Raw genomic sequence first — 14,942 nt, 5'->3', positions numbered from 1 at the left:
AGCACTTATGTTAAATATTTAATCTCTTGCTACTTGAGGCATCCCTCATATCTGGACGACTCTCCCTTCTTGCTTTCTCCTCTTGAAATCCCTTCCTTCCTTCAAGGCTTAGCTCAGAGACTTGTCTTTTACAAGAGGCTTTTCTGATCCTGACCTCTATCAGTTATTAGTGGCACCCCAACCAAACATTTTATATTTACTTATCTGTCTACATATTATTTTTTGTCAAACTTTCTCCCTTTGCCTCATGCCCCACCAACTTGCCCTGGTAGTATATAAATTCCTCAAGAGTAGAAGCTGTTTTAACTTGTCTTTGGAGCCCTAATACCCGACTCCAGGCCTCAAACACAGAAGGCATTTTATAAATGTTTATCAAGTTGAGTTACAACATTGATTTCGAGGATTGCCTCAAAGAGATAAACAGTTCTTTCAGAAAATTTGCCATGCTACAGGTGGTTACAATTAATACAATTAATGGTTGGGTACCTATTCCCACCCTAGAGCATGAATGATAAGACGAAATTTATTTATTCATCATTTCAAATTTAGACTGTGGAAATAATAAGCCAGGGTTGTATCTTACTAACTGTTTAGGATGATCTAGTTGGTTTTCAAAAGGATAACTATCTTAACCAAAGGAACAAGAAGAGGCATTATATGAGAGATCTCAGAAGACCTCTTACAAAATTGCTAGGAAGTAGAGAAAAATGAATGGCCTCATAAAAGGAATATGATAAATTTTAGTTTTAAAAATATGGATTTATCAAGTTTCTCCAAGTGTCACAGATAAGTGAAGCTGACCCTCTAATCCTATGGTAGTCCAAAGTCTATGATCCTTTCCTGGGCTCTCAATAAAGTCAGTTTCCTAGTGAAATTAAGCATATATCCTCTATAGGTCCACACAGGATAAGGCAGGGGTTGTTCTGTATTCATGCTCTCCATAGTTTAGGGATGCAGGGACTGGCTCGAATTCTTTCTTGACCTCCATTTAGGCATATAGTTATTCAGTCTTCAGGAAACCCTGAGATCTAGCCACATAAATGATTATTTAAATTCTCTCTCCCTCTCTCATATTCACAAACATTAACATGTTTAGAACTGTAATCGAACTTAAAATCCACCTAGTCCAACCCACTCATTTTACAGATGAGGAACCTGAAAAGCCCAGAAAAAGATCACTTTGCTTAAGATCACACAGACAGGTCACATGGAGTCAGGAAGGCAAGCAACATGCATTTACTAAGGGTTTACTGTGTTCCAGGTACTTTGCTAAGCACTGGGGATACAAATACAAGCAAAAAGAGAGTCCTTGCCCTCATGAAGCTTACATCCTAACAGGCAAAAAAAAAGAAAACACATAAAAGGGTGCTAGAAAGCCAGAGGTGGGGGAATGAAGAAAGTTGTGGGGGAGTGGGAGAAACACGGTAGCAAACTCTGAAAAATTAGAAGCAGAGGAAAGAAGCATGGCTAGCTTGAGTCCATTCCCAGGTCAAAGGACAAATTCACAAATGGGAAAAGGGAAAGAAGGATGTTCCAAGACCCCATATTCTAAGTTGGGATTTGTATTCAGGATCTCTGGTTCTGAATATAGGACTTTTCGATTACACCATATTAGATACTACTGCTGGATGAGACCAATGCAGCTATATATATTAGTAATAAGTTAACTGGTCTCCTTGAATAGTATTATGTATGAACAAGACAAGCTATCACATCCCTCTTACATAGCCCTTCATTGACTTTGAGAATGCTGACTCCAAAGTAAAAAATTAAGATAAAGGATGTCAGAGAAGGAAAAAGAAAACAGGCTTCCTTTGGAAGAAAAGAAAACTGCTCCCCTGAGATCTTTCTTCACGTATGTGAAGGTGGCTTTGTTACCAAAAAATGCAAGTTGTATTATTATTAATATTTTCAAAAAATAACCTTGTCTAATATATACCTGCCCAAAGATTTCTTGGAATTCCTTGAATTCCTTGGCTAATCATGATTTCTAAAATTGGCATCCAGGCAACAGAAAGTTCAGACAATGGCTTCCCACATTACTTTACTTCCCAAAAGAAAAGCACCATATAAAACACCCTATAATTTAACAGTCTTATGCACATACACACAATTATAAGTGCCCCTTCTCTCACCTCTCTATCTCTATCTATCTCTAGAATCACTCATATTGATGAGTATTATGCCCTTCAATAGCTCTTCAGTTATACAGATCAATGATGGTATATGTTGTTTTTTGGGGATAATTGGTAGAAAACTATTCATCAATCTTTTTAAAAGGAATTTTTCTAAAATGTATTACAAATTTCCCAGTCGTAGTAAACAAGAGCATGTATATAATTTAATCTTTGTTCAAGACCTCAAAATGATCATTCCTGTATTATTCAGTCATGAAGAGGAAAATGGGTTATTTGACTAAACCTATATGAATGAAACTTCACTTGTTTGCTTGGGAAAAAACCCCAAACCTCCATATATGGCCTTGCTTTCTTGTCATTTGTCTTGTCTTGGAGAAGTGGTGTGGAGTATGTAGTCTAATGATTGTTCTGAGTAGTAAAACATGGCATTTAAAAAAAACCAATGTTACTAATGATGGTCATCTTTTTTTCCAAATCGTTTCTTGGTCTCAAGTTTTAAACTCCACCAATAATTTCCAGTCTATATCACTATCCTGTCTTCATTAAAGCCTTCCTCTGATGTTTGATCATTATCTTGAGCTCTAAAGAAAGGCAATGCTAATGGAATATAGCTGTGGCTAGCTCTGCCAACTGGAAAAATCTTGGAGTAATGGGCAATGTGTTTATTATCCGAGGACCAGCCTAGCTCACTTCAGAGAAACTCATTGCTAGATGTTGTCCATCAAGTAATTTTGCTCACAGTAACTTGTGAAACCACATAGTTAAACAAAGAGGAGATGCTTATCTGTGTCAATGGAGGGTGTATCCAGATTGATGAGACACAGACCCTTGAAGTATTAAGGATCTTTGACTTCTCAACACAAAATGCTCTCTACTCTTTCAGCACTGGTAGCCACCTGAACTCCTCAGCTTCTGAACCTCTCTAGCTCAAGTTTTAACCACCCCCCTCCAATTTTCAGTCTTTATCAGCATCCTTCCTACATTAAAGCCTTCCTTCTTCTGATGTCTGATCATGATATGGAGATGCTCTTGAGCAAAGGTAATATAGTTATGGCTTCAACCCTCAACTATCTCACTCCTTTTTAGAGTTCACAAGGATAAGACTTTTATGAATTTATGCTTTTTCCTTCATTTCTTACTTCTTGCTCTGGAAAAGGTGGGAAGTGTTGCATCTCCTTGTCTTCATTTCCAGTGACTTCCACATCATGTGAACTTTCCCCCCACCTTATTTCATTTTTCTCCCTTTTATACACTCCGTGTTCCAAATAAGCTGAATTGTCAGTTGTTATGCAACTGTATTCTGTCTTCTTCTGCCTCCATACTCTCATGAGCACAGTCTGTGTTCTGTGCCTTAAACACACTCCCTTCACATCTCCCAAACATTGTTTTTCCTTCAAGTCACAGCTTAGGTGCCATGACTTCATTAATTTTCTTTATCTAAAAATGATTCTCCAAATTTCTTGTAATACTTTGTCTTAACTTCTTTGCCCTTGTCACTTTCTCCCTTATTTTACAGTAGATGGTCATTGAGATCCCGTCAAATAAAAAGTTCTATGATATTATATATATGTATAGAATTACCAAGTATAAGGTATATATATATATATATATATACACCTTATAGAATTATATAGAATTACCAAGTATAAGGTATATATATATATACATATATATGTATATATATATATATTAATTCTATTAATTCTATTAACTAGAAATCTTCCATGGCATTCTTAGATGTGAACTTGAACATTTTGGAAATATTTTCCTGACCTTTGTTGGGGGAATCATACTAATATAGAGTGGAGGAAAAGAATTACTATAGAAATCTATAAAAATGTTGCCAAATGTTGATGAGATTATTTTACCAAGTATGTGAACATCTTGTATTACCATTCTGGCTCGATGTGAAGTATCTCTTAGAGGTTGTGTTGATACCTTTTGGATTTTGTCCATGTCTCAGTTTGTATTTTAAGTGGGGACCATGACTACCTGTTTGTTGATGGATTTAATATCTTCAATTTTCAAACACGTGCATTCCCTGGCAACCATAAGTTTCTCTTGTTTAGATGAGGTAGTATTAGATTTCTTCTCTTCATTTCTTTTTAGCTTCTAAAAGATTGTTTGGGATCAGTCTGAACCCTCATGGCACAGAATTATAGAAAGTCTTGACCTTTGATACAAAGAATTAGATTCACTTTTCACTTCTGCTTATTGAAGATTTGTAGAAATGGGGTAAGAAGTTCATCCATGAGATTGAGCAACTTTCCTTACCTCATCAATAGTATGAGGGACCCAGCATCATGGAATAGTGGGAATTCCAAAGGGAATATAAGAAATTTGTAGATTAGGGGAATTTTCTCTTAATGGAGGATTCTACTGTACAACAGACAGTTCTTTTTAAAAAAAACTCTAGGGGTAGCTAGACTCTAGCTGGGTAGCTCAGTGGATTGAGAGTCAGGCCTAGAGACAGGAGGTCCTAGGTTCAAATCTGCCCTCAGACACCTGGGTAAGTTACTTAACCCCCATTGCCTAGCCCTTACCACTCTTCTGCCTTGGAACCAATACACAGTATTGACTCCAAGATGGAAGATAAGGGTTTAAATAAAAAAACCAAAAACAACAACCTCTTACTTTCTGTCTTAAAATCAATACTATATGGTGGTTCCATAGCAGAAGAACAGGAAGGGCTAGGCAGTGGGGGTTAAGTCACTTGCCCAGGTTCACAAAGCTAGAAAGTATCTGAATTCAAATTTGAACCCAGGACCTTCTGTCTCTGGGCCTGGCTCTCAATCCACTGAGTCACCTAGCTGCCTCCAACAACAAACAATTCCTAAGCTGCCTTTCCAGCTCTCCTAAGAGCTAAAGCTTCTTTGGTTATTTTAGAAATCTGTTAGTAAAGGAAATAGTATAAGCTTGGTAGCCAGGAATATTTTATTTTTGTTTTGCATCTCAAATGCCTACTAGAATGCTTGATACAGAAAAGGCACTTAATAAATGTTTGATGAATGAAAGAAAGATTACTATCTTCCAGTTACCAACAATGAAATATACTAGTATTAGCTAGGCAGAGTACTGGGATGGAAATGAAAAAGACTCATCTCCCTGAGTTCAAATCTAGCTTTTGACATTTATTAGATCTGTGACCCTGGGCAAGTCACTTAATCTTTTTATCTCTGTTTCTGCATCTATAAAATGAGCTGGAGAAGGAAATGGCAAACCATAAAGAGTTGGACACAACTGAAACAACTGAACATCAATAGCAACAATACTATTGTTACCACTACACTAACCTTTTGGCATAACAAATCTGTGCATAGGTTAAAAAATACATTTATCACTCTCATGAAAAGCTTTTAGCAGAGAGTCAGCTAAAAGACTGAATGTGGGCAAGAAAAAAAATCCTCAAAGAAATATAGTCAAAAGGGCTTTGAGACTGCAGATGGATCATCCATCTCATCCCAATGAAAGTGAACACGAGAAACCTTCCCCCTCTCTCCTTGTTCTCTAGATCAAATCTGAAATGACACGCTTACCAGCCCCAGAGGCTAGAACCAGAAACAAAGGGGAAGTTGCAAGGGGGAAGATTTAAACTTTATGTGTGGAGAAACTTCCTAACACTTAGAACTATACAAACATAGAATAGATTTCCATGGGATATGATGCATTCCCACTTCTTCCAGCAGAGGCTGGATGACTAGGATATTTTATAATAGGGATTTCTTTTGGAAATGGATTTATAGTATGGCCACTGAGATCTTGTCTAACTCTTAAAACTATACTGTGAAAACAGAGCTGTCAGTGGAAAACCACATGAGTGAGGATGGAAAAGGATGGCTCACTTTGAGGTAAGACTCAGTAATTTGGGTATCCTTTAGGGTAGGTTAAGGATGATCATGCTATAATGATTACCTTAAACAGACAGGAAACTAGGACTGATGCTGGCATGACTATAAGCCCCATAACTAGGTATTAAAGATTTGAAAGAACTAAAAAGAAAATTTAGAGTGAATATCACAATGTGACCAGTTAACTGCATGTCTTCTCTAACAAAAGATTTATCTGACAATGCCTCATGCCTTGAAATGAGAATAAACAATAATCTGAGGATCAGATAATTAGATACTTTAATTAACAAACGAACTTTTATCCTTCTGGTTTCCTGATGGAAAGGTTCTTCTCACCATGGATGGTAGAAATAGGGGTTAATACCAGATGTGTAGGAGGGTTAGGGGTGGGAATCTGCCTTCCAGCTCAAGCTCTCTGGATAGTAATCCAGAGCTAACTCTAGACCTGGGGATGGAGGAATTTTATCCTGGGCAACTAATAGGTACAATGGTATAGATGCTCAGAAGGGCTGCCCAAGAAAACATCTGCCCCGAGTTTGTCTTGAATAAAAACCTAGAAAACGATCACTTCCTGGGTATTCTTACCTAAATGGGTACATATATTTAAGAACTGCAGGTTTAGGGCCAATTTCAGACCCTTGAGCTGGGTCAATTTTCCTGACTCTCACCTGGAAACAGTCTCTGTCATTGTATTCCCCAGGAAGCCATGGACCTTCCCCACTCCCCCAAATCCTATTATGTTCAGAGCATTGTACTAGTGGGAGAATAGGGAGGAAAAAAACATAACTGTAAGACACGAGCCCTGATTGAACATTCAAGCACAGCCTGCATGACCACTTATTTCCCTATTAAAAACAAAACAACCCTAGAAGTGGGTTTGGGTTTCTTTTCAGTCCTGGGTTGGACGAGATGACCACTGAAATTGCTCCCAAATTCTGTAACTCAGTATAAACTGGATACAGATGAAGAAGTTGAGGATAAGAAGAGAGAACGGACTGTTTTTTAGAGACTTCTTAATACTTGGGTGGGGAGGAGGAGACCTCACACGCTTTGATGGTTGGTGGGGTTTGGGCTGGAGGGCTCTTGGTACAAAAGTTAGAGAAAGAAGTAAGGGATCTACGTGCCTGAGAGTGATGTTCAGGAATAGGTCAGGCTGGAAGCATTTTAAAATAACATTAGATTGAGCTGTAGAATCCATACTTTACTACGGATTACTTAGGGAAGCCATTCTAGGAACAGTGAGGGGAACTGCTAGCAAAGTGCACCCCGGAATATATTTCTTTCACTGAATCTCTTCTAGTCTCACCTATGTGCCAAGCCTGAAATGGAGGACAAATCTGAAGTACCCAGTGCCCAGAGTTGTGCATTTGTATTAATATGGACACCCAGGGCGAGATTCAAAGCAATCAAGCCTCTTCCTAATAATAGCTATCACTTATATAGTTCTTTGAGGTCTGAAAAATGCTTTATGAATATTTTTTCATTTTATTCTCCCACAACTCTGTGGACAATAGCAGGTGCTATTATTATCTTTGTTAACTGCATTTTAGAGATAAAGAAACTGAAGTAGATGGAGGCTAAGTGATTTACCCAGGGTCACACAGTAAGTGTCTGAGGTCTCCCTGACTCCATATCTGGAACTCTATCCACCATGCCATTGCTACCTCTATAATCCTAAGCAATAGAGAAGTACATAGTCTTCTCTGGACCATTGCCCAACCAATTGCCTGCAGAGAAGTCTAGGTAAAAAATGTGGATGTCAAGGTTATGATGAACATGCAGGACTGAACTATCCATGATTCAGATTTCCTGTCATACTTTTAGGTGCTGTGGATGTTCAGATTTTTGGTAGAGCCCCATCTAATAAGGCATATTCACAATCCATCAAGTATATACACAATAGGATTCCAGGGAATAAAGCAACTCCTGGGCAACTACTGGAACCAGAATACAGTGGAAGTTTACATAGATCAAATGAATCCTACTTGAAGGCTGGACCAGGTTTTCCCACCATTCTGGTATCTGAGAGTATTTCCATCTGCTTTCCTGCTCAAAGAATCAGGGAAGCTCTTTCTTGTGAATTCCATTTTGCCCCATTGACATTTTCTACTCTCTATTTTTTTTTGCCAAAGTGAGATGGGGTTGAAGAATAAAGGCAAAATGAATTTAAGAAAAAAGGTAAAAATAAATTTAAGCCACTCAAGGTCTCAGGTAAGCTGTGTAAGGTCTTGGCAGAAAGTTAGGGATACCAAAAACAAAGAACAACTAGCCTAAGGCGTCTCTGTAAGCAGTCCAAATACATACTTTACTCCTACTTACCTTCTCTCTCTGGACCAGCTTCTTGTAAACAGAATCTGGGAAGGATCGAAGTGGGCAGAACTTGCCTGTGCCCTCGGCACACATAAAGACTCCATTTTCATACACGACACGTCCTCTGCTGATAGTGACCAAGGGTACTCCATGACAGCGCATATTTTCATATAAATTTATATCTCCTCCTTGTACTTGAGTGCTAGCTGAAATGGTCCTGGGTGGGCAGGAGGGAGATGCTGGTGTCACAGGAAAATACAAGATGCTTATACCAAGAATATCTATTAAATCCTAGAAAAGTTTTTATGGATTGCTATACTGATCTGCCAGGGTATCACAGAAGACATTGCATAAGAACCACTAAAAAGCAATGAATTTTAACTAGCTACTCAGAATGTCTCAGTGAACCTATCTCAGAGATAGGGCAGACTTGAATTCAAGTCTCATCTATGACACATCTTGGTTTTGTGACCTTGGGCAAGTCATTTAACCTTTTAATGTTTTAACTCTCCAAGACTCTTAAGTTACAGAGAAGATATTAGTTTACTTTGATAGAAAAAATTTTCTACCTCATAGAAATGAGATAGGAGGTCCAATCCAACCTTTCTCTCCATCCCCCTAATAACCTAACTGGATAAGACTGAACACATTTATTTAGATTGAAAATAGGTCTAAAATAATTTATCTGCTCCTCTTTAAAACAAAACAAAACCCACTGATCTCACTTTCTCCTGTGTGTATCCACACATGTCTTTAGACAGTGAGCTCCTGGAAAGTAGGAACTATATCTAGTCAATTTTGGAGAGGGCTTATAATCTAAATAATATAGCACTGAATTTCAAGCCTGACATTCTAAGATGTTCTGAGTTTGTGGGGAATTACAAACAAAAATATTAGCCTAGGTGGACAGGGCATGAAGCCTTCAAATTAAGCCTTAGTTTCACCATTAAAGTCTTTTTCAGTGGAGAATTATTCTTGGGCATTCCTTTATTTTTTAAACTGACTCCTCCCACTAGATTTCTAATGATTTGGAGGATGGGTAAGGGTGTAGAATAACACTTCCTAGAACAGGGCTTTGAACATAATGGATTCTTAAAAATGTTTTGGAATTGAATGAACACAATACCTCAAGCCCCATCATCTTTCTAACCCCAGAGTTCTAGAACAGGGGTCAACAAAGTCAGCCTATTTAAAAATGTAAAAACCATCCATGGTTCTAGTTATAAAAAAACAATCAGATGAAGGTCTTATTTTGTCAACGCTTATTCTAGAACACCAGCTCTGAAGGAGAGATCTCTTAAATTCCCAAGTCCCTCAAAATCTGGAGCCTGGGGTCTGGTTTTACTTTGTAGCTTCTGGGTCCCACACAACCACATCAGCATCAGCTCCAGGGATGATGCGGCCCTTGCGGGGATACAGGTTGTGAATCTTGGCTGCATTTGAACTAGTCACTGCCACAAAACGGTTTTCATCCATCTTTCCTCCCACCTAGAAAAAAAAAGGACAATTAGAAGACAAAATCATGTAGTCATGAAATGGCTGCATAAAGCCATGTAGTGTCCATTGTTTCTCTTTATTCCTTCCAGAGGTCTATTAGCAATGTTCTTTTTAGGAAACCAAGGCTATGTTCTCAGTTTCCCTCCCTCCCTCCCCTTCTCTCTCCTCCCCCCTTCATTTTTCCTTTTCCTTTTTTTAAACCTTTACCTTTAGTCTTGTGTAATGCTTCCAAAACAGAAGAAGGGTTAAGTGACTTGCACAGAGTTCCACAAGCAAGGAAGTGACTTAAGTCCACATTTGAACACAAGACCTTCCATCTCTAGACCTGGCTCTCAATCCACTGAACTACCTACATACCTCCTTTTCTTCACATTATTCATGAGTATGGAGTATAAACTAACCCATCCAGCCATTTAAAAAATGTGTATCATTGCTCTTAAGGCTAAGAGGTATAAATTCATTATACCTAATAGAAAAAGCATTTGTAATAGATAAAAATTATATTTAATAGAAATGTATAATCTGTTGATGGCAGATGAGAAACAATGAATCTGTATATGAAGGTCTATGCATTCTGTATAGTTGAAAATATAGTTGCCCTATTCTTCTGTAATTTTGTAAAATTTCCAATTTTCATCCAATGGGCCTATTTTCTGAACTCTCTCAGACCACTTAGGTGGTTGCTTCCCCATTCTTGAACATGTTATTATGTTTTTGGTCAAAGACACAGCCTTAAATATATCAAAGATCTGACTAAGCAAAGACCATTAAAACAAAGATGTAGCTAATATTTATAATCATGTAAAATGGCAAAAATGATGCTCTAATTCTTGTTAATGAACATTTGGAGTATATAAAGGATCTCAGTGAACATTACTGCATATATATAGCACATAAAAATTATAATTCTATATGCTGATATAAATTTTACCTAGAGCTAATAAAGCTAGATATAAATTTTAATGAAATATTCAATTAACTTCAATTTTTCTTGCCCTCTGAGAAAGGAGAAATGCTTTTGATTTTTACATTAAAGGTTTCTATCCTTTCCTTTGGTGGATGCCTTGGTCTTTGTTAACTTATACCATACTCTTTTTGAGTCACTTATAATCTAAATCATAAAGCATTGAATTTCAGACCTGCCATTCTAAGATGGTTTTAGTTTTTGGCATATCGCAAACAAAAATATTTGCCTAGATGGACAGGTCATGAAGCCTTCCAAATTAAGTTCTAGCCTCATCATTGAAATCTCTTCCAGTAGTGAATTATTCTTGGGCATTCCTTTGTTCTTAAATTAATCCTCCTCTCATCAAATTCCTAATGACTGAAAGATGGGTAATTGTGTTGATCAATACTTCCTTCCCTGAAATTGTGATCCAGATTACTGGTGGGAGGCAAAGGTGACTTAAGCCTGATGGGAAACAATCCAAAATGGCAGAAAAGAATTCTGGATTTAATCTAAGGAGCTAGATTCAAATTCTGGTTTTGCCATTGACCACCCATGTGATAAGTAGTTCAGTTTAACCTCTGTGATCCTAAGGGTCGGGCTGCATGATTTCTATGGTCCTTTCCATAGTTCTTAACCCATGATCAAATGCCCTGCCTTTGCAAACACCAAAATGGCAATAGAAGGAATCAGCTAACTCCTATAAAAATAAGTGGAAACCCCACCCCAAACAAAATTCTCCTATACCTGATCAGTAGTAGGTGATCGGCTTGGGTAACATAGGGTTTAGCCTCCACAGAACTACTCCTCTGGGCACTATTGTATCTGCTATCCCCTTTCCTACCAACCAATGCCTTTGAAAGATTGTTTGGAAAAGAATCTGTTGCAATAAGCTTATGGAACCAGCCTAAGAACCTGCTTAGGCAACACATGGGGATGAAAACAATGTGATGTTTTATTATATCAAGTCAAAAAGCTTTTGTGCAAACAGAACCAATGTAACTAGATTAGAAGGGTAACAGCAAACTGGGGGAAAAAAGTTACAACAAATTTCTCTCATAAAGGTCTAATTTCTCAAATTTTTAACTAAGTCAAATTTATAAGAATATAAATCATTTCCCAATTGATAAATGTTCAAAGCATATAAACAAGCAATTTTCAGATGAAGAAATCAAAGCTATTAATAATTATATAAAAAAGTTCTAAATCATTTGATTAAACACTCTCAGGTACTACATACCACCTCATATCTATCAGATTGGCCAATGTGACAGTAAAGGAAAATGATAAATGATGGAGGGGATGTCGCAAATTTGGAACACTAATTCATTGTTGCTGGAGTTGTGAACTGATCCAACCATTCTGGAAGTCAATTTGGAACTGTGACCAAAGGGCTATAAAACTGTGTATACCTTTTTTCAATCCTGTAATATCACTACTGGGTCAGTATACTAAAGATATCATACAAAAGGGGAAAAGGACCTACTTATACAAAAATATTTATAGCAGCAATTTTTGTGGTGGCAAAGAATAGGAAATTGAGGACATGATCATTAACTGGGAAATGGTCGAATAAATTGTGGTACACGTTGGTGATGGAATATTGTTATGCTATAAAAATGAAAAAAGAGGATGATTTCAGAAAAAGCTGGAAAGATCTACATGAACTGATGCAGAGTGAAATAAGTAGAACTGGGAGAACATTGTACATAGTAACAATAATATTGTCATATAATCAACTGGGAAAGACTTAGCTACCCTCAGCAATACAATGTTCTGGGATAATTCTGAAGGACTTATGACAAAGAATGCGATCTACCACCAAAGGAAGAACTGTTGGAGTTAGATGCAGCACAAAGCATACTATCTTTCCCATTATTTATGTTTTATTTTGGAGTTTTGGTTTTATGTGAATATTCTCTTATGATAATGACCAATAAAGAATTATGTTTTGCATGATAATACATGTATAATTCAGATCAAATTGCCTACCATTTCTGTGAAGGGGGAGGGAAGAGAGGATGGAGACAATTTGGATCTTATAAATTCTGAAAATGTATGATGAAAATAGTTATTTCATGTAATTGGGAAAATAAATTATTTTTTAAACAAAGAAAACAATATGATGCAGGAAAAAGGGAAATTTAAAAAACATCAGGGGAACCCAGAAAACTTACCACGCCTCTCTCCCAGATGATACTCATACGATCTTGTACTCCACTCACTCCATGAGGGATCTTAGTGAAATCTTCCTTGCCCATTGCCTTCTGTTTTGTGGTGAAGGGCCGATGGTCAGAAGCTACAATATTCAGAGTATCACTGAAGGGGCAGAAAGACAAAATGAGAAATAAATTAAGGTAGCTGCTACTTAGCTATTGGTTGACCCAAGTTTTAAAATAGCTTATTTCCTGTCAAGGAATTATTCAGAAATGGTTCAAAATCTCAACATCATCAACTAATTTCTTTAAGCATAAGGACAGAGATGAGAATTATGCATGACAGAAAATGTTATCATAAAGAAAATATACCACTGAGATGCCTTTGATACAGTAGTATAGCTGCTGGAAAAAGCATAATCTTAAAAAAATTCCATCTTAGAAGTGATACTAAGTATTAGTTCCAAGGCAGAAGAGCAGTAACGGCTAGGCCATTGGGGCTAAGTGACTTGCCCAGAGTCACACAGCTAAGAAGTGTCTGAGGTTGCATTTGAACCCAGGTCCTCTTATCTTGAGGCTGGGCTCTCTATCCACTGAACCACCTGGCTGCCTCTATAGTTGTTATGATCAATTTATCTTTCTGAGTATTAAATAATAGATTGTATTTTTTTCCATAGGAAATATAATTAACTGAAGGGTGAAATTCCAATTTCCACACAAGGACAATTATATAACATATTTGACCAATAAGGTAAAGATGTAACAACTAAACTATGCAAATTATTTTAAATAGCAAAAATTAATTTACTAATTCAAAGGACACTTCAATGAACATATCTATATATACATAATACACAAAAATTACAATTCTATTCTAGAAATATTTTCCTCTCTTTCAAGGTACATTTTTTAAAAATAAGAGGGCTATGTAGCATTGTAACATGGTGGATAAGAGTCTTAATTTGGAATTAAAAAAACCTGGGTCCAAGACTTGCCTTTGACACATACTAGCTTTATGAGCCTGAGCAAGGCATCTAATCTTTATGGACTCCAGGAAACTCTCAAGAATTATAAATTGCAATGGAGGTACCAATCTGCATTGGTAGAAGGAGTTTTCTCGGTGGGAGTCCCCTATACTAATGAAATCACAGGAATAATTTAAAAATATCGGAAACTGTTTATGTGTTTTAATTATATATTTTAATTTTCCCCCAATTACATGTAATAGCAACTTTTAACAAATATTTTTCAGGGGGCAACTGGGTAGTTCAGTGGATTGAGAGCCAGGTCTAGAGAAGGGAGGTCTTCGGTTCAAATCTGGCCTCAGATACTTCCCAGCTGTGTGACCCTGGGTAAGTTACTTAACCCCCATTTGCCTAGCCCTGACTACTCTTCTGCCTTGGAATCAATACAAAATATTGAAAAAAAAACAAACAAAAAAACCAATATTCTCCAAAATGATAAGATCCAAATTGTTTCCCTTCCTCCCTTCTCTCTTCCTTTCCTGATTTGGTAAGCAATTAAATCTAGGTAATACATATAGATTATACATGTATGACCATGAAAAACATTTCTATATTGGTCATATTGTGAGGGAATATTCATAAAACCAACCCTCCCAAATAAAGCCATAAATAAACCTGATTCCCACAGTTCTTACTGTGGACATGGATAGCATTCTTTGTCATAAGTCCTTCAGAATTGTCCTAGATCATTGTCTTGCTGAGAGTAGCTAAGTTACACAGTTAATCATCTGACAATATTGCCGTTACGAGGTATGTTTTGGTTCTGCTTATTTCATTCTGTATAAGTTCATTCAAGTCTTTCCAGGTTTTTTGAAATTATGTTGCATTATTTCCTATAAGCACAGTAATATTCCACCACTATTGTTCAGCCATTCCCCAATTGATGGACACCCCCTCAATTTCCAATTCTTTGCCACCACAAAAAGAGCTACTATAAATAGATCATTTCCCCTTTTATTGGATCTCTTTGGGATACAGACCTAGTAATGGTACTGCTAGATCAAAGCATATGCATGGTATTA

General features: G+C 37.1%; 1 protein-coding gene across 7 annotated transcripts in view; it reads right to left on the bottom strand.

The window, feature by feature from the left end:
• The window catches only part of DPYSL5 (dihydropyrimidinase like 5), a 133,994-nt gene that overhangs the window by 8,016 nt on the left and 111,036 nt on the right, over nucleotides 1-14,942 (bottom strand). For all 7 annotated transcript variants that reach the window (XM_007475963.3, XM_007475966.3, XM_007475965.3 and 4 more), the window contains 3 exons: nucleotides 12,917-13,058; nucleotides 9,642-9,784; nucleotides 8,306-8,513 (listed from right to left, as the gene is read on the bottom strand). In XM_007475963.3, coding sequence (XP_007476025.1) covers nucleotides 8,306-8,513; nucleotides 9,642-9,784; nucleotides 12,917-13,058 — 493 coding nt within the window. The remainder of the gene's footprint in view (nucleotides 1-8,305; nucleotides 8,514-9,641; nucleotides 9,785-12,916; nucleotides 13,059-14,942) is intronic.

Source organism: Monodelphis domestica, chromosome 1 (genome assembly GCF_027887165.1).
Source record: "Monodelphis domestica isolate mMonDom1 chromosome 1, mMonDom1.pri, whole genome shotgun sequence".
NCBI classification, from domain to species: Eukaryota; Metazoa; Chordata; class Mammalia; order Didelphimorphia; family Didelphidae; genus Monodelphis; species Monodelphis domestica.
This window is presented reverse-complemented; position numbering and strand designations above follow the sequence as displayed.